Raw genomic sequence first — 20,042 nt, forward strand, 5'->3', positions numbered from 1 at the left:
TAGCCAAGGTCTTTTCCCCAGGGTAGGAGAGTCTAAGTATAGAGGGCACTGCTCTAAGGTGAGATGGGAAAGTTTTAAAAGGATTCTCAGGGGCAACTGACCTGGGAGACCTTCCAATGAGCCAAGGAAAACAGTGGAATCATTTGTGATCACTTGCCATAATCACCAACAGGGACTTTGGACAAATAGTTGTCACAGTTGAGGTTTAGTTAGACAGAGCTGGGTTAGATTTGGTGGAGTGGGATAAAGACAGAATACCCCAGAATTAAAGGGCACAAATCAGTTTTTCTTTTTAAAATATAATATGGAGTGTGACCAAAACTATTGGCTTGTTCAGATTTTAATCAATGTGGTCAAATTTACTGATTGCCTGGAATCGCATCTTCCAAGGCAGCTTGCTATCATTCCCGGCCCTCACACAGCAGCCTGGGTAAAGAGGGCATGCCAATACGTATGTGATTCTTTGAAGTTGTCCATGTGACCCGTGTCCAAACCTCAAGATGCGTGGCAGAAATTTCACTGAGAATATCCCTACAGTGTGGAAGCAGGCCATTCAGCCCATCCTAACTCTCCGAAGAGCATCCTGATGAAGGGCTTTTGCCCGAAATGTCGATTTTGCCTGTCCTCGGTTGCTGCCTGAATTGCTGTGCTCTTCCAGCACCACTGATCCAGAATCCATGCATTTATCATTGTCAACCCACCTAGCCTGCACATCCCTGGAGACTATGGGCAAATTAACATTTTCAATTCACCCTAAACTGCACATCTTTGGACTGTGGGAGGAAACCAGAGCACCCAGAGGAAACCCTCGCAGATACGGAGAGAACGTGCAAACTCGACACAGACTGTCACCCAAGGGTGGAATTGAACCTTGGTCCTTGTCACTATGAGGCAGCAGTGCTAACCACTGAGTGACCCAAATGTCTTTATCTAGATGTGTATGAAGAAGCCCCTATCCTTCTTCAGAAATCCTGAAGTAGAACCCTTCAGTTACATGTACCCAACAAGGTTTTCACAGTGTGCTGCACAAACTTGAATTATTTGCTGCAAATGGGCAGAACAATAAAAAGAACAACTCATTTCCAGTTTGCAATTGGGTGTCAGTCTCATCACAAGCAATGATTCGGGGTAGTGCTTTATTGCAAAATGTTCAGTGTGGGTTACAGTACTTAAAGTAGGTTCTGCCTTTTACCCTTCTATCTGTGCCTGTGTGAACTACCTTAACCAGGCCCCACCTAAAACATCCCTCACGCGCCATTATTTGCACCTTTGCCGCCTTTGTGGTTAAGACGTCAGTGCTGGCTCGCTGATGCAGAGTTCCGCTTGCAGCAAAGTGAAAGCACTTCAGACGTAGCCTTGCAAGACCGTAGCCCTGTTGGCCGTTAGCTGCGTTGTGGGAGTGATCGACAGTGTCAATTGAACCATGCCTTCCTGGAGCCGGACAGTTAAGGAGAGATATGGAGTGGGTAAGGGAAAAACATACTTCCATTCTTCCATAAATGAAGTGCTACAAAGTGAGCTTAAAATTGTCCGAAGCTGCCACATATCTGTAAGTCTGTCAACAGGATGTGGGTAGCTTGTTTCAAGAGTGGTGCTGCTCAAACAGACTAAATGTTGACACAAGTTGGTACAAATCTTCGGCAAAATTCAACACATGCAACAAAAAGGGAAGCTGCTTCCCTGTTCGTCCCCGGTGCAATAGTTGTTACGGTTTATAATTAATCATGTTTGAAACAAATTTCCCCATGTGCGGTGGATTTCAACTGGCCGGTCTGCCTAGACGTTTTGTTGAGACTGTTCCTGTCCAGCAACACACTTGACGCACTTGACTAGTCAGGCACCTGAAACCATGAACCTGCGTGTACCTCGGACAGACAGGGATACACAATAGAGGAAGTCAGATGCAAGGCCATTTGATGGCGTCTATTTCCTCAGTGTTATTGAGGGACATGTTTGTCAGGCGAGAACAGCGCACAAATCCAGATTTAGCTTCCTCTAAAACACTATGCCAAGCCTGAAAGATCCTGGATTTCAAATGCAGTGTTCAAGCGTGACATGAGAGATACCAAGAAATCCACTGTGGTTGTGGTACTGTGTTTAAAAAGCCTATCTGTATTAACACAGAGAGCTAATCTCTTATTCCAGCTACTCTTCAGATTTGTCGCTATTTCAGGAAATATGGCAGAAATATCAGTGTGTGGTTTTGATGTGGTTTTACTTGCAAAGACAAAAAATAATTTTGCTGTTTGACTGGCAGTCCATGGCAAAATACCTCCATATTTTCTCTGCAAATTACCTGAATTACTATTACACACCCTACCAATGGGAAGTGAGTTCAGACGGAGGGTTAGAATTACTTTGGGGTGTAAAATGTATGCTGCAGTTTTTCAAACATGCCCTTCAGAAGGCACTGTGTGTGATCCATGATATTAAGGGCTGCGGTTATTGTACTGCCCTGAAACACTCCAAGCACACCGGATGTTGGTGGCTGAGTTAAGTAGCCCAGATTGGCCAACCTTTTGGCTTTTAGAATCACAACTTCTTGAGATATGGACAAAGGGGCCCTGTTTCCTCATAAAACCACACCTCATGCCCATACAGTGAGGGTGGGTTTGTTTAAGTATGCAAGAAAAGGTCATTGTGTTGACCCTTGTTGCATTGTAAGGAGCTGAAAATGTGTTGTTGGAAAAGCGCAGCATCCAAGGAGCAGGAGAATCGACGTTTCGGGCATGAGCCCTTTTTCAGGAAGGGCTGTAAGGAGATTGTAAGGAGATCTCTCACGAATTGTGAAACAATGTTAAAAATCACACAACACCAGCTTATAGTCCAACAGGTTTATTTGGCACCTCCACATCATAATTGTGAGATGCAATGATGATATCTAACCAGTGGCAACAGTCCCTAAGTATTATTCAGTCAAATAAGGGATTTCTTTGCAACTCTCACCCCCATGGTGAATATGAGGCTGGAGAGAGACTGGAAGAACACCAGATAAGTCATCAATTGGATATTGGATGAACTCAAAAGCAGTAGAGAAACTATGGTTAGTTTTAGTACATTGTCTGGAGAACAATGTTTGGATTCCACAATTGGACCAATGTTTTACAATCCCCTGGCGCCTCTGCTGGCTTTTCAGAGCTGCTGACCTCTGATTGACCAGTATCTCTTTAAGGTGGGACATCCTGTCTCAGAACCAAATGGGAATCAACCTTGGCAACCAATCACTAAGCCATATGTCCTCCAGGACCAGAGGAGTCCCACATCAAGGTGGGCACTTGCGGGCCATTTACAAATGGCAGATTGACCCGATTCTGTGACTTCCGCTCCCCATTGGCATTACTGACTTGAATGCATGGGGGGGGTTAAATTAATTCTCCTGCCCCACAGTTTTATTAGTGTCAAGTCTTCTCTATAGATAGACTTGGTTTAAAGTGTTATGCAGCGTTACAGTGACATATATAAATTAAACACAGATGTGTAATATATTGGGTCAGGATGTCTATAAGAGGAGAGTCATGTGACATCAGTGAATGTTCTGACAATGCCCACTTGCCAGACTTGCTTATAGAATCCCCAAAGTGCAGCAAGTCTATACCGACCCTCTGAATAGCTTTCCACCCAGATCCATCACCTTAAAACTTTGCATTTCCCATGGCTAATGCACCAAACCTACACATTCTTGGACACTATCTAGCATGGCCAATCTATCCTAACCTGCACACCTTTGGACTGTGGGAGGAAACCCATGCAGACACAGAGAGAATGTGCAAACTTCACCCATACAGGTGCCTGAGGCTAGAATCGAACCCAGGTCCCTGGTGCTGTGAAGCAGCAGTGCTAACCACTGAGCTACCATGTTCTTGACTTTCTGAAGAGGGCACATTATCGGAATAAAAACCGTTCTGTTGTGTTGCGGCAAACTATGAGTTTGTATGTTTTTTGTTCTGACTGGAGCCTTATAACAGCCCAGTGCAGGATATACAGCACCCTGGAAGAGTTGTGACAACTTCAATTCCCAAAAACATAAAGACAGCAACTCCTGGACTGCTTTGTTGATGAGCCATCTGGTATAACTTTGAGAAAAAAGAGCAAATATGTCTATGTTCCCAATTTCATAAAGCATTGTTATCTGCAGGTCTAAAGGCTTATTTTGACAGATGAGACTGTTAAGAATGCTTGGCTGGATTTCAAAAGCATTTGTATCACCTATCTCAGCAAAGGTTGCATTGACAGCTTTAAGAGGTTGATAAGAAGGATCTGTCCTTTATGTAGTTACTGAATTGACATTTGCTTGTGTTTGAAATTGATTGATCACTTGAGGGTTCTTAACTTCATTCAATGGTTCAGGAAATATTTTTCAGTGTGGTATGTCTAAAAACCTACTCGATTTGATTGCTAGAAGTTTAATATTTCTCATGTCCATTGCAAGTTCTTCCCATAGTTATGACATGGTTCTTGAGGAGTACTAGTATGTGAGACTGAATGAGGAGCTACAGAAGGGGTGTATGGAAGAACATATATGATATCGATGGCATTTGAGGGCCTGATATTCATCAGTAGAACTGGGCCGATGTCCCAATAAACAGAAGCAGGCAAACCAGCTATCTGCTAACTTCCATTGTTACCTACAAAGTGAGGGGTGTTAGACAGTCCTGCCCCCGCTCCCCCCGAATGAAAATACAGAAGGCAGGGAACTTTCTAAGGCGACCCATCTGCCAACTTCCCACCTCCTCCAAAATGCTCCAGCCCACAGAATCATAGAATCACAGCAGGGTGCAGCAAAGGAATGGTCTATTTCACACCAAGTCTTTCGAACGAACATCCAGTTGGCCATAGGTAGTGGCGGTGGTACAGTGGCTCAGTGGTTAACACTGCTGCCTCACAGAGCCGGGGACCTGGTTCAATTCCAGCCTCGGGTGACTGTATGGGTGGAGTTTGCACATTCTCCCTTTTTGTCTGGGTGCTCTGGCTTCCTCCCACAGTCCAAAGATGTGCAGGTTAGGTGAATCTGCCATGTTATATTGCCCATAGTGGTGAGGGATTAATGAAGGGCTTTTTCCCAAAACGTCGATTTTCCTGCTCTTCGGATGCTACCTGACCAGTTGTGCTTTTCCAGCACCACTCTAATCTTGCCTCTAATCTCCAGCATCGGCAATACCGACTTCTGCCTAGGGGTAAATGTAGAATAATATGGTAGAGGAATGGATTTGGATGGGATACTCTTTAGAGGGCCCGTTGTGGACCTGTTGGGCTGAAGATCCTGTTTCCATACTGTAGGGATTTTATAATGGATTCTATGAGGTCCCCACAGGGCAATTAAGAATCAACACTTTTCTGTGCTCTGGAAAAAGATATAGATGAAGACAATTCCCGACATGAAAGTCTGGATTGGTCCTGCCATCTATAGTTACCCCTTGCTCCTGCAGGTCGCCATCTTGACCAATAATCTCAGGGTGTGTTTCATGGGCAACACCCACCTGTACCCCTTCCACGGGAATTGGCATCAGACATTCCAACCTCACCACATCATCATGGCACATTTAACTCTGAATACAGCTCTCCACTGCAAAACGGCACTTTTTGGTTAACCGACATCTCACTGCAATGCTACTGCCAGGTCACTTCCTGTACAGAGACCATCACATGTAGAACAGGACTCTTAGCTTGCTCCCTTAGCATTCACTCACTCTGCCACAGCATCTGTGCATTGTCTTTTTGTGCTTTGCCACATCATTTACAGAATTTACCATTCTTCTTCCTTGTCTTGCCTGCTGCCAGAGACCACAAAGGCAGCTGGTCATGTTTACAAGCAGTGATCAGTCAAGAGGGCGGACATATTGTTGTATGGCGCTATGCTAATTCAATGGTACACCTGCAGCATCTTACATGTCAAACACACCGAATATACTTCTACCAAATAGCCCTGTCTCAAAGTCTAAGTAGTGCAGCCCTCATTCAAGTCAATGGGACTTAATTAATTTGGATATACCAGAGCCATAAGCCAAGGGCATCAGTTGACATCAGTCCAAGAGCTTGGACATGGTTGGTGTGGCATAAGTTCAGAGGTTTCATATCATTAAGTCCCTTAGAGTGGGTAATGTGGTTCTAGTGCAGCCAGACAAGAGAAGTCAGGGAGCTGCACAGAGATCATTCATCAGTTAGGACTGTCTTTCCAACTCGAAAGGTGTGGCACTGTAAAAGCAGAGCAGGTCAGCGGCATCCAAGGAGCAGGAGAGTCGACATTTCGGGCATAATGTGTCACACATTTCTGATGAAGGGCTTATGCCCAAAACATGGACTCTCTTGCTCCTCAGATGCAGCCTGACCTCCTGCGTTTTTCCAACGCCACCCTCTTTGACACTGACTCTCCAGCATCTGCAGTCCTCACTTTCTTGCTCCCGTGGGGGGTGGGAGGGTGGTGGTGAGGAGGAGTCATGGTCAGTCCTGAATAATGATGTGATTTCATGCTGTGCTAAACATGAGGAAAAGAGCAGCACCTCCTGAGATAAGATTCAGACAATATTGTGGCACTAAGTGTAGTGCAATAGTGTAGCTTCATTTACAATGATAGTTGATTAGACAGATGTAAAGTGGCAAAATATTTCAAAATGCAAGCTTCTGTTGCAAAGAAATTACACCCATGTCACTCCATGTGGCTTCAGAAGATTTTTCTTGTTTTGTTTTACGAAGACTATGTGCACCTTAGAATTCTAGTCAATAGTTGGCAGCAATTCAGCTGGTGCATAGCTGAACTGTAAACATTGTACCAGTGACCGAAAGCATGGCAAGTCCTGGCAGTGTTGAGTACTCCCGCCAATGGTAAGCACGTTATAGAATGAGCATAGTGCAATCGAGGGATGATGCATCCAACTCAGGCTGAGAAGTGAAGAGTTGTGAAGGTTAACCTGCTAGAGCTTCACAAAGAGGCATCCGTGAAACACTCAGAAATGGAGAAGATTTTGGGCAAAATGCAAGCTATGGTTGCCATGTAGCTAGCTTTATTTCGAGCAGATATTCATTGAATTCAAAACTCACCATCAACTATGGAGGGATTTGAACCTACAGCCTTTGAGCATTGGCCTGGGAGTCTGGATTACTAGCTCACTGACATTACTACTAGACCACCACCCCAATATTTAGGAATGTAGGAACGGGAGGAAAGGAAAATGAAAGAAAATGAAACAAGACTTCTCCTTAAAGTAAGGATCATCTTAGAATCTGTGTTCTCTGGTCATTGACATTTTAGCCTTTAGAATAGAATTGTAGAATTATATAATCCCTACAGTGTGGAAACAGGCCCTTCAGCCCAACAAATCTACACTGACCCTCTGAAGAGTAACCCACCCAGACCCATTCGCCTACCCTATTATCCTAAATTTATCCCTGACTAATGCACTTAACCTACACATCCCTGAACATTATGGGCTATTTATCCAATGGTTTCCAATTTGGAAACAATTGGAACATCCTAAAGTCAGAATAGATACCCTCTACATTTCTCCTCTCCTTCTTCAATGTACTGGAACAGTAATGTCCCATGTGCTTTTTTGTTGTTTGACTCAATGTTAAGCTCATCAAAATAATGAATGCTGGCACAGAAAGTGGAACGGTCCCTTGGGCCTTCTAAAGAATTAGAACTGAAAACTGGGTTAAAGAAAACTCTTACTGCTCTCTTCCTACACATGTGCCAGCTGCTTCTACTGCCTATCTTCCTTTTTTTGGATGACCTTGAGGGTGTTCCTCTTGCAAAAGTCTCTTTGCTCAATGTAGAATCATGCCTCAGGCCTGTTCTTGTTATGAACTGAGATGAAGCATTTCCCTTGTTGCTAATACCTGACCATATAATTCCGTCTGTGCATTACTTCCTGTTCATTTTCCTTACTCTTCCAGTTCCAGTTCTCTGTGCAAAACAGCATCCATCTTACATCTGAAACTTACCAGCACCAAATCTTTCTATTCTGTTACTTTCTGCATGACTTTAAAAATCCCCTCAGCGTCTAGCTTTTTGTTATGCATTCAGTCACCATTATCTTTTCCTGTTCAGTGCTATGTCACTGTGGAGTTCATGTTTCAGTCTTTTGCAAATGCTTTGGGCACTGTATTGCAACACTTCTTTCCAAAGGACAAATGCTGAGTCCAGAGTAAAGTCAGCACTGAACAATAAAATCGAGTGGAAATCTGTGTCAGGAGCTAGGCAAGCCATTGTACAGAATGGATTGAGAGTAATTATGGGAAGAATTTGACTAGAAGTCCGTTCTTTGTCAATTTTGGAGAGTTTTATGGAGTGCTTAGGGGTGTTTCCTCATACAAATCTCCACTGTTTGCCTCATGAGCTTCACACCACATTTCAATAGCACCCTGCTTACACTGTCTCCTGCACAGCAGGCAATCAGCTTTGCCTGGATCTCCCAGGGTTCCTGGTGCTGACGCCATTTTAAAAGCCCGGACGTGCACCAGGCCAAGTTCTGCCAACTAAGATCTGCCCTTCCTGGCATGAGCTGAGTGGAAAAGTAATGCCTTTGATAGCATTGTTGACATCTCACTGCTAATGCAAAGACATGTTTGGAAATATATTGCTGCTTAAGAATGAAGGTACCCGCCCTCAGCATCATCCTGTCAGCGTACCCTGTCTAAGGGAGTGCGACTCTTTCTGCAATGCTCAGTCTAACTTGAGATGTTCTCTAGCCCACAATGAGCAAGCACATGTTGAAAAGATTGCAAATGGTTGAAAGCGTTTACTTGTACGCAGCAGCAAATTGGGTCGGTTAAATCGTGAGCTGCACAATTGGTTAGGGATGCAGAGTGCAGCTCACAGTGCAGGATTGGTTCCTGTAATAGCTGAGGTTACCATGACGATCGCACCTTCTCAACCACACCCCTCAGTTGAGGCGTGGTGACCCTCGGATTAAACCACCACCAGTCATCTCTCTCTCTGTAACATGAGAGCAGCCTCTGAACCACTGAGAACCTGGATTAATACATAGAACTATTATGTTGTAACCATTACTGAAACTTGGTTGAAAACTGGCAGGATAGGCAGCTGAACGTTCCAGGGTTTAGATTTTCCAGATGAGATAGAGAGGGATGTAAAATGGGAGGGGGAGTTGCATTAGTGATTAAGGAGAATGTCACAGCCTCACTGAGAGAGGACATTTGGAGGGCTCATCTAGCAAGGCCTTATGGGTAGAACTCAGGAATATGAAAGGTGCAGTCACTATGATGGGTTATACTATCGGCCTCCTAATATCCAGCGGGAGATAGAGGAACAGATATGTAGGCTGATCATAGAAAGTTGTAAAAACAACAGAGTTATTGTGGGTGATTTTAGCTTCCCCAATATTCACTGAACTCCTTTAGTGCCGGGGGCTTCGATAGGGCAGAATTTTTTTGGTGCATCTAGGATTCTAGAAACAATCTATAGATGGTCCAACTATGGCAAGGGCTGTACCAGACTTTGTCCTGGGGAATGAGCCTGGCCAGGTGATCAAATTTTCAGTGGGTGAACATTTTGGGAATAGTGATCATAATTCTGTATGTTTGAAGATATTTCTTGGAAAGAATAAAACTGTTCCTAGGATGAAAGTGCTAAATTGTGGAATGGCTAATTACAACAGTATTTGGCAGAAACTGTAGCAATTTAACTAGGGGAGGCTGTTTGAATGTAAATCCACATCTTGCATATGGGAGTATTTGAAAGGCCAGTTGATCAGAGTTCAGTATTAGCATGATCCTGTAGGGATGAAAGATAAGGATGCCAACATTTGGGAACCTTGGATGACAACAGATATTGAAAGCTTTGTCAAAAAGATAAAGGAAGCAAATGCAAGAGTTCGGAAATTGAAATCCCGCAAGACCCCCGAGGGATCGATAGAAAGCAAGAAAGAATTTGAACAAAGAATTAGGAGGGCTAAAAGGGCAAAGAAATCCTTGGAAAGAGAAATTAGGGAGAATTCTAATTCATTTTAAACACTTATTAGAAGCAAAAGGGTAGCTAGGGAAGGGGTAGGTCCACTTGGGGACAAAGCACGAAATTTGTGCATGAAACCAGAGGAAGTGGGTGAGGTCATTAATGAGTATTTTGTATTGGTATTTACAAAGGAGAAGGACATGGCTGATTGTTAGATTAGGGAGTGGTGTGCTGATATTCAAGGGAATGTCAATATTAAGAAGAAGGAAATATTGGGTGTCTTGAAAAACATTAAGGTAGCAAAGTCTCCAGGCCGTGATGAGATCCATCCAGCATTGTAATATAGCAAAAGAGGAGATTAGTGAGGCCTTTACAGAGATCTTTGTATCGTCTTCAGCCACAGATGAGATCTCAGGCGACTGAAGAATAGCCAATGCCGTTCCTTTTTTCAAGAAGGGCAACAGGGACAATCCAGGAAATTATAGGTTGGTGAGTCTTCCATCAGTGGTAGAGAAATTATTAGAAAAGATTCTTTATAATAGGGATTTACTCATACAGAAAAGAATGGACATATTAGGGATAGTCAGGATGGCTTTATATGGGTCATGTCTCACAAATTTGACTGGGGTTTTGGAGGAAGTTTTGATGATAATTCATAAAGTTCGGGCATTTGACAAGGGCATGGTAGGCTGGTCCAGATGATTAGGTCACATTGGATCCATATTGAATGGTAAGTTGTGTACAGAATTGGCTTGGTCAACAAAGATAGAGGGTAGTTGTTGAGGGATATTTTTCTGATTGGAGGTCTATGACTAGTTGTGTTCCACCAGGATCAGTGCTGGGACCTCTGTTGTTTGTAATATAGAACAACCTTGGTTATCCGAACATCAATTATCTGAATTTTGGATTATCTGAATAAGATCTCAAGCTCCCAGTGTTTGAGATCGGAAACCAGACTCTAATACTATCTGCAGAAACCCTCTTTCCAAGACAGACTGCCCACCAGTGAACACAGCAACTTCTCTCCCACTCTGCCTCTGTCATTTATTCTTTCTTTCTTTCTTTCTTTCTTTCTTTCTTTCTTTCTTTCTTTCTTTCTTTCTTTCTTTCTTTCTTTCTTTCTTTCTTCCTTTCTTTCCTGCCCTTCTGCTTCGTTCTATCTCTCACATTGTCCCTGCCCCCTTTCTCTCACTCCCCTTCTTCCTCTCTTATTCTTTCTCTCTGTCATACACAGCGGTAAGTTTCTGACAGCTGTTCGTTCAGGAGGCATATTTAGAGACTTACATGCAGCTTTCTTTTCCCCTTGTACTTTAATTACAATCCAAAGTTTGGGTTTGATTATTTTCAACAATCGGTTTTAGACTCGGGTACCTTCGTGACCTGCATGAGTAAAACAGCACAGCTCTGAGCAAAGACACTGACAGAAACCCAGACAGACATTTGAGAAACCATGTTAAACCACAGCAAAGAAGGCCCCGTTCCGTCCCAGAGTGCCTTTCGATTTGATTTGATTTGTAACACACGAGTCAGTGCATCTGGCTGAGGCTTTGTGTTATGGGATTCCATTTACACTTGAGAATGCTTTCTTTGTTTATGATCAGATCAGTTATCTGAACATTCGGTTATCCAAACAAAATACTCCCTGCCAGTCTCGTTTGGATAATTGAGATTGTTATTTGTATAGAATAGAATCCCTACAGTGTGGAAATAGGCCCTTTGGCCAAACAAGTCCACACCAACCCTCTGAAGAGTAACCCAGACCCATTCCCTTACCTTACTATCCTATATTTACCCCAGATTAATGCACCTAACCTAGACACCCCTGAACACTATGGGCAATGTAGCATGGCAAATTCACCCTAACCTGCACATCTTTGGACTGTGGAAGGAAACCAGAGCACCCGGAGGAAACCCACGCAGACACGGGGAGAATGTGCAAATTCCACACAGTCACCCGAGGCTGGAATCAAACCCGGGCCCCTGGTGCTGTGAAGCAGCAGTGCTAACCACTGAGCCACATTGCTGCCGCAAGTAAGTGATCGGGATGAAAATGTGGGTAGTCTGTATATTTTATGATGATGTGAAAATTGGGGGAGTTGTGGACAGTGAGGGAGGATATCAAAGGATGCAATAGGATATAGATCAGTTGGGAAGTTGAGCAGAGAATTGGCAAATGGGGTTTAATCTGGACAAGTGTGAGGTGATGCATCTTGGGAGGTCAAATGCAAGAGGAAAGTACAGTGTAAATGGTAGGACCTTTAGAGATATTGATATAGAGAGGGATCTTGGGATGCAAACCAATAGATTCCCTGAAAGTGGCAACACAAGTGTACAAGGTGCTAAAGAAAGCAGACAGCATGCTTGCCTTTATTGTTCAGGGCATTGAGTATAAAAGTTGCCAAGTCATGTTGCAGCTGTATGATACTTAATCTTGGCCACATTTGGAAAATTTGTGCAGTTCTGGTTGTCACACTACGGGAATGATGTGAGGCTTTGAAGAGGGTGCAGAAGATGTTTACCAGGATGTTGCCAGGATTGGAGCGTATTAGCTATATGGAGATTTTGGACAAACTCGGATTGTTTTCACTAGAGCATCAGAAGCTGAGAGACGACTTGACACAAGTGTATAAAATGATGGGAAGCGTGCACAGGGTTGCGAGTTGGAGTCTTCATCCCAGGGATGTCAAATACGAGGGAGCAGAGGTTAAAAACTGAGAGGCGATAGTTTAAATGAGAATGTGAGGAAAGAGGGTGGAAGGCATCTGGAACACGTTGCGAGGGGAGGTGGCAGAAACAGATATGATAGTAAAGTTTAAGAAGCATTTAGACAGACACATGAACAGGTAGGCAATACCGGGATATGGACCATGTGCAGGCAGGTGGAATTAGTTTAAAATGGTTTCATGGTCAGCATAGACATGGTGGGCCGAAGGGCCTGATCTTGTGCTGTATTGTTCTATGTTCTAGGCACAAAGTGAATGGGCACTGAGAGGGCAAGTGAGGAGCCCAGACATGCACCATGATCCAACCCATGAGCTGGGTGCTTGTCCCTGAGTACAAAGTCTCCTGACAGTAGCAGCATTACAGTGAAGTGCAGACCAGTGTTTTGAGTGGGTCAGAGTTGTGCCTTGTTGGCTGGTGATGTAAGGCCGTTATGTATCCACCAAGCTTTGTGGCTGGCGGGTGGTGGGTGGTAATTTTTTCTGGAGTATGCCCTGAGGTTTTGGTTCTTGGTGTCCGAGATGGAGGTCTGGTGGAACATGCGATGAGTTGGAGTCACCAGGTATACATGTCAGGAATTGGCAACATCTAGTTTCTTTCCAGTGCATGGGAGAAGAGGAAACTGTACATCAATGAGGTGAGATGAGAGGCTAATGGCATGCAAATAAGTGCAAAAAATGCCTCATTGCTCACTTGCAAGATCCTTGCCTTGCTGTTCAAAACTTGGTTGCAGAACTGGACCTTTTTAGTCTCAATGCCAGGAATCTCACTCCTGTCAATCACACCATATTTTCCCATTGACACCCCTTTTCCCTTCTAGTTCAGGAAGTAGGGACATTCTACTCTTTATCATCATGCTGACAGAAATGGCTAAGGAGGACAAATGGTTGTGACATGACTTTTGTTCGCCATCAACTGCAAATGGGTAAAATAATGAGTCAGTATTTCTTGCAGATAAAGGTATGTGGACATGATTCAGAATAAGAAGCAAATATTGCAGGTAACTTTTCAGTTGATGGCAAGTGACTACAGGTCCCTTTTATTGAGGGGAGTGTATGGTTACGGGGAGATAATGACCTAATTATCCTATTGCTGTTAATCCAGAGATCCAAGTAATATTCTGTGGACTTGGGTTCGAATCTCGCCACAGCAGATGGTGGAATTTAATTCAATAAAAATCTGGAATTAAGTGTCTAATGATGACCATGAATTAATTGTTGGAAAAACCCATCTGGTTCACTAATGCCCTTTAGGGAGGATAATGGCTATTCTTAACTGGTCAAGCCTACATGCGACCCCAGAGCCACAAGAATGAGGTTAACTCTTAACTGCCCTTTGACCAATAAATAGTAGCTTAGTCAGCAATCCCAGGAATGAATATATTTTTAAAAATGTGGTTTGTGTCTTCCCAATTGCAGGGAGGAACGAGAGAAAGTGTAATCAGATGAAAGATTGGGGTGAGAGGAAGATGAAATGCAACACATGAGAGAGAGTATTGACAGAGTCAAGTGAACAAGGGCAACAAAATTGAACCAGGAAAATCCACTCAGAGAACAATTCATCAAGATGATGCTTGTTGTTTGCATGAGATGGGAGGGACTTTTCTGCAAAAAAGGTTTTGGAAGGTGACTGGGCCAGAATGGAGTGACACCTACTATTGTCGCTATTACTATTGATGACAGAAATAAATTGTAAATGACCCCTTTCCGTTCACTTTCCAGTGGGTATCTTCAGCCAGCTTATGATAGTATGTCAAGATAGAACGGAAATTCAATTGGATCGTTATGTAGGCCAGGAGGAGATGGTGGTGGGATTTGAGTTGTTGTCCAGCTTCATCCTAGACTGATAAAACCTGGTCTCTTATTGGTGTTTATATTTCACACCGGACTTCCACCTTTTTCATCCAAATGCTATAAGCAAATTCTTCTGTTTCCTTCCCACCCTTCCACAGTTCTAGCTTCTTCTGTAGTAAACTGATGCTTTTCACCAACTATATCTTGTGATAGCAAGTAACACATTCTAACCACTCCTTGGTGAAAATGTCTCTCCTGAATTCTCCATTGGATTTGTCAATGACTATTTTTAAATTATGATCTTTAGTTTTAGACTCTGCACAAATGGAAACATGGTTTGTGCAATTGCAGCACCATGTTACACATCTTTGTGGTTTTGATAGGGCCACAATTTGTTCAGTTGTTCAACCCTCCAAAGTAAGGGTGTAATATTGTTGAACAGGGTAGAGAGGAAATTTAACAACCTGGGTACAACAGTGAGAGATTTCAATCACAAAGAGATTTGAGAGAACTTTGGATTGTTACCCTTAGAGCAGAGAATATTCTGGTCAGATTCGATCCAAATGTTCAAGAGTTTGAGAGCATTAGATAGTGTATTTTGGAATAAATTGTTTGCCGTGACAGCAATGTCGATAATAAGAGGGCATTTGGTAACTTGCAGAAGAACAGATGGGAGGATAGGAATTTTCTTATGCAGTGAGTACTGGTGTTCAAAATTCCTTAAGCTAATAGGCTATTGGAAGCAGTGTCAATGGTAATGTTTAAAAGGAAATTGGATATAAACTTGAAAAATTGCAGGCCTCCAGGGAAAGAACAGGGGTTTGGGGCCAATTGGAGAGCTTTACCAGTTTCTCAACCCATGTCAGATGGCATCCTTCAGCACCATAAGATTCTGTAACTTAATAACAGTAATGATTTCAGAAAACATCGTTAAGACACCTTTGTGCAATGTGCAGTCAGCTCTGAGGAATCATTCATGTTAGGACCGAGGGGATGTGGGTGAGGTCTGAAGTATTTTTGCACAGACACATGTCTGAAGACAGCTGATCAGAGCCAGGCGAATTTAAAATATACAGCAGTGGCAGTGCATTATCTGACTCAGGATGGGTAGAAAGTTGGCTGTCAGGACCAATTAATGCTAAGTTGAGAAGATCAGCAGCTCGAAGGAATCTTCAATTGTTTAAAGTCTCAGGAGAGAATGATTAGAGGTTTGAAGCCAACAATGTTCATGACAGTCTGCGAGTGATGGTTGAATAGTATTTTAAGTTGCCTAGTGGGCACTGCAGCTTAAAAAAAAACACTGCTAGTTTTGATCGTAGGAAAATTGCAGTCATTATCAATTGCAGAAAATAGGTTTCATCTGTTTCATTTTATGTTTGCAGCTTTGCTTTCACTTGTACAGTGCAGACTGCCCAATTAGCAAACCAAATAGAATCTCCATTACAATTTAAGCCTTTTCCCTTAAAGGTTTTTTTTTATTGCATGAACAATTTGAAGATGCAATAACTGGGTGATTATTTTATTGGAGCAATAAAGCAGAGTTTGTGAGTTCAAATATTGTCAATCTAAATTCAGTTTCTATAAAACAAAATGAGAAATGAGAAAACGATGCCACTTGGTTATGAACATGAACCTCCAAATGGTGTTGCACAGGAGAGTTTAATTCGGAGAACTTTCTTAAGATAGCTTTGTAATTGATTGTGTATGATCAATCTGACTGAAGTGCTGAAAATATTAAAAGGACTTTTCATTGTAGATTTGGGGAAATCAAGAACAAAATAGGATGTCCTCAATATTAGACTACAATCATTCAGGGGCACTTGCTTCCAAGCAATCAGGAAACACTTACCACATGAAGGGTAGCAGGAATTGTTTTTAGAATAGAATCCCTCCAGTGTTAACACAGGCCATTTGGCCCAACAAGTTCACACTGATTCACCGAAGAGCGTCCCACCCACTCTCACCCACCTACCCTATCCCTGTAACTCTGCATTTCCCAAGGCTAACCCACCTGACCTGCCCATCCCTGGACACTATGGGCAATTTAGCGTGGCCAATCCACCCTAACGTGCACATCCTTGGTCTGTGGGAGGAAACTGGAACACCCGGAGGAAAACCCACGCAGACACAGGAAAAATGTTCAATCTCCACACAGTCACCCAAGGCTGGGGTATGAACCTGGGACCCTGCCGCTGTAAGGCAGCAGTGCTAACCACTGAGCCACATGAATCTAGGACTCACTGCTGTGACAGATTATAAATGCAATGATTTGAGGTTTCAAATTTGAGAACGATAGATTTTGTTGGATGAAGTTTTTAATGTGTTCTGAGCAATGGAAGGTTAATTGAGTTGCATAACAGTTGGGATCGAAATGAGTGGTGGAGCAGGTCTTTGGCAAATAGCGATGGAGGAGGCAATGCCTGAGTGGTATTACTGCTGGACTGTTTAATCCAGGTAATGTTCTGGGGACCCAAGTTTGAATTCCGCCACAACAGATGGTGGAATTTGAATTCAATTTTTAAAAAAATCTGCAATTAAGAGTCTAATGATGACCATGAATCCATTGTCAATTGTCAGAAAAATCCATCTGGTTCACTAATGTCCTTGAGGGAAGGAAACTGTCATCCTTACCTGGTCTGGCCTACATATGACTACAGACCCAGGGCAATGTTGTTGACTCTTACTTGCCTTCTGGGTAATTAGGGATGGGCAATAAATGCTGGTCTCGCCATCGAGGCCGTCGTCCCGTGAATAAAGAATAAAATATGTAAAAGACTATATATACTATGCCCTTGTACTCACTGGCGCACAATTGTCCTTTGGGGAAGGATACCTACTGTCTTTTACATCTTTTCTTCATTCATTCATTTGATATGGGTACTGCTGGTAAGGTCACCATCTGTCACACATCCTATTGCCTCTGAACAAATGATAGCGAGGGGTATTTCAAAAGATAGTTAGGAGCCAAGCATATTATTATGATCTGGAGTCACACACAGGTCAGACAAGGCAAGGATCTCTCTTCCTCAAGGTATCCAGTGCATCTTTTTATAAACTTTTCTGGTTGACCCTCGTTATGCCACCATTTATTAAGGGGGATAGTGTCTTATCCATTCATGGGACGCATGCTTCAGCCATCCCTGTTTGTCCAGTTCAAGTTTAACCACATTGCTGTATATCTGGAGTCACATGCAGGCCAGACCAGCTAAGGATGGCAGATTCCCTTCCCTAGAGGGCATCAGTGAACCAAATGGGTTTTCACGACAATTGACAGTGGTTACTTGGTCACCATTATACTGGGTTTTTATTCAATTCAAATTTCAACATCTGCTCTGGTGGAATTTGGACCCATGTCCCAGGATATTACCCTGAGTTCCTGGATCACTAGTCCAGTAGCGTTACCATTATGCCCGTATCTCCTCGTAAACCATAACTAAGGTTGGAGAATTGATGTCAGCCATGGCTGCAACACACATATCTCATGCATGAATGAGAGGTTATTATGAAGGACTCTCCTTCTCAACCTCTTCCCTCTCCTGAAGTCTGGTGGTCTTCAGGTTAAATCACCCCCAGTTGCTTCTCCTTAATAAGAGAGCAGCCCCTCTGGTGACTATGGTGGCACAACAACAAAATCTGAATCTATTCTTTTCCCGTCATCCAGGATGTCTAGAGTTCCATGAGCAGCCAAAAAGTCTCAATCTTTGAGTCTTGGCCTCAGGAACCGAACACTTACTTCCCCTTCCACTAGAAAGGGACAGACTTAGAGTCATGGAGTCAGAGACCTATATCGCACAGAAACAGACCCTTTGGTCTAACTTGTCCATGCCGCTCAGATATCCTAAATTAATTGAGTCCCATTCACCAACATTTGGCCCATATCCCTCCAAACCCTTCCTATTCATGTACCCATTCAGATGCCTTTTAAATGTTGTCATTGTACCAGCCTCCACCACTTCCTCTAGCAGCTCATTCCAAACATGCACCACTGTGTGAAAACGTTGCCCCTTAAGTCCCTTTTAAATCTTTCCTCTCTCACCCTAAACCTATGCCCTCTAGTTCTGGACTCCCCCACCCCAGGGGAAAGACCTTGTCTATTTATACAATCTGTGCCCCCTCTCATGATTTTATAAACCTCTATAACGTCACCCCTCAGCCTCTGATGCTCCAGGGAGAATAGCCCCAGCCTATTCAGGCTCCCTCTGTAGCTCAAATCCTCCAACCCTGGAAATATCTTTGTAAATCTTTTCTGAATTCTTTCAAGTTTAGATTAGATTTGATTAGATTAGATTACAGTGTGGAAACAGGCCCTTCGGCCCAACAAGTCCACACCGACCCGCCGAAGCGCAACCCACCCATACCCCGACATTTACCCCTTACCTAACACTATGGGCAATTTAGCATGGCCAATTCACCTGACCCTGCACATCTTTTGGAGTGTGGGAGGAAACCGGAGCACCCGGAGGAAACCCACGCAGACACGGGGAGAACGTGCAAACTCCACACAGTCAGTCGCTTGAGGCGGGAATTGAACCCGGGTCTCAGGCGCTGTGAGGCAGCAGTGCTAACCCCTGTGCCACCGTGCCGCCCACGAAGTTTCATAACATCCTTCTCATAGGATCACTGTAAGGTAATGTAATTAGATTTTTCTTTATTTCTCTATTTAGTACTTAAGATTTGTACCTAGGTACTTTGAACCTAAGATGGCGCCCTAAGAGCTGACATTGTAAACTTTTCACTGTACTCCCGTACTTGAGTACACATTCTGCTTGTTCTGTGCCCTTGAGAGCAATGCTCCAGTACATTCAAGTATTATTGTTTGTTCTCCTAGTTTATGAAAAAACCCTTTTGTTTCTAAGTCTAACTGTTCAGGTGGGAGAGAACAGAACATACATAGAAGCATAAAGGACATACAGGATAACATAGAGTTCAACCAAATATGTGTTATACACATACTGGCTTAACTATTGAAAAGAAAGAGCCTGCAGTGAGAGACAAGAGAAAGACGTAGTGAGTGAGACCCCATGAGGTGAGGGATGGTCTTTTAATTGTTCACCACGTCAGTACAGAAAGCTTGAAAATAGGTTTGAGCACAGTTATGAGCACACCAGAGGACACCCATGGAAATTCATCTCACGTTAGCATCTCGTAATATACGTGCAGAATTTGTTTGAGGCACCCCACTTTGTCAGCTTGGTAAATAAAAAGAAAGGGTTCCTCTAGATGAAAGGTATGTTTCTTCATTGAAGTGCAAATGAGTGCCCTGAAGACTGTATCACCCTTGGGCCTGATTGCATTAAACATCAAGGCAACAATAGTGCTTTATGCCCTGTCCAGGATACTAATCCAACAAGCAAGGTTTGGAAATGAATTTCCGATAGCTTCGCCTCAAAAGCTATTGATTCACTCAAACACACAATCACACATGTTTTATTCACACATGAGCTGTTCACCGCAACTTTAACATGATTAAAGTTCCCAGGATATAAATATCACACCAGATGAGTGGTGCCTGTTGGTGTGACCTACTTGCAAGCGTTTGGTAGCTTAACCCTATTGTCACTTGGTTAAGCAAGCTTAAGTCACAGCTGAAGAAGGGTCACTGGACCTGAAACATTAACTCT

At 43.2% G+C, this 20,042-nt stretch overlaps 1 protein-coding gene across 1 annotated transcript in view; it reads left to right on the forward strand.

Annotated features, from left to right (window-relative positions):
• The first annotated feature begins 1,330 nt into the window (after nt 1-1,330).
• LOC122556798 (dedicator of cytokinesis protein 2-like) overlaps nt 1,331-20,042 on the forward strand; it is a 727,415-nt gene continuing 708,703 nt past the window's right edge. Inside the window, exon 1 of the mRNA XM_043703987.1 lies at nt 1,331-1,466. Within this exon, the coding sequence (XP_043559922.1) occupies nt 1,424-1,466 (43 nt within the window). The 5' untranslated portion in view covers nt 1,331-1,423. The remainder of the gene's footprint in view (nt 1,467-20,042) is intronic.

This window comes from Chiloscyllium plagiosum, chromosome 14 (genome assembly GCF_004010195.1).
Source record: "Chiloscyllium plagiosum isolate BGI_BamShark_2017 chromosome 14, ASM401019v2, whole genome shotgun sequence".
Lineage (NCBI taxonomy): Eukaryota > Metazoa > Chordata > Chondrichthyes > Orectolobiformes > Hemiscylliidae > Chiloscyllium > Chiloscyllium plagiosum.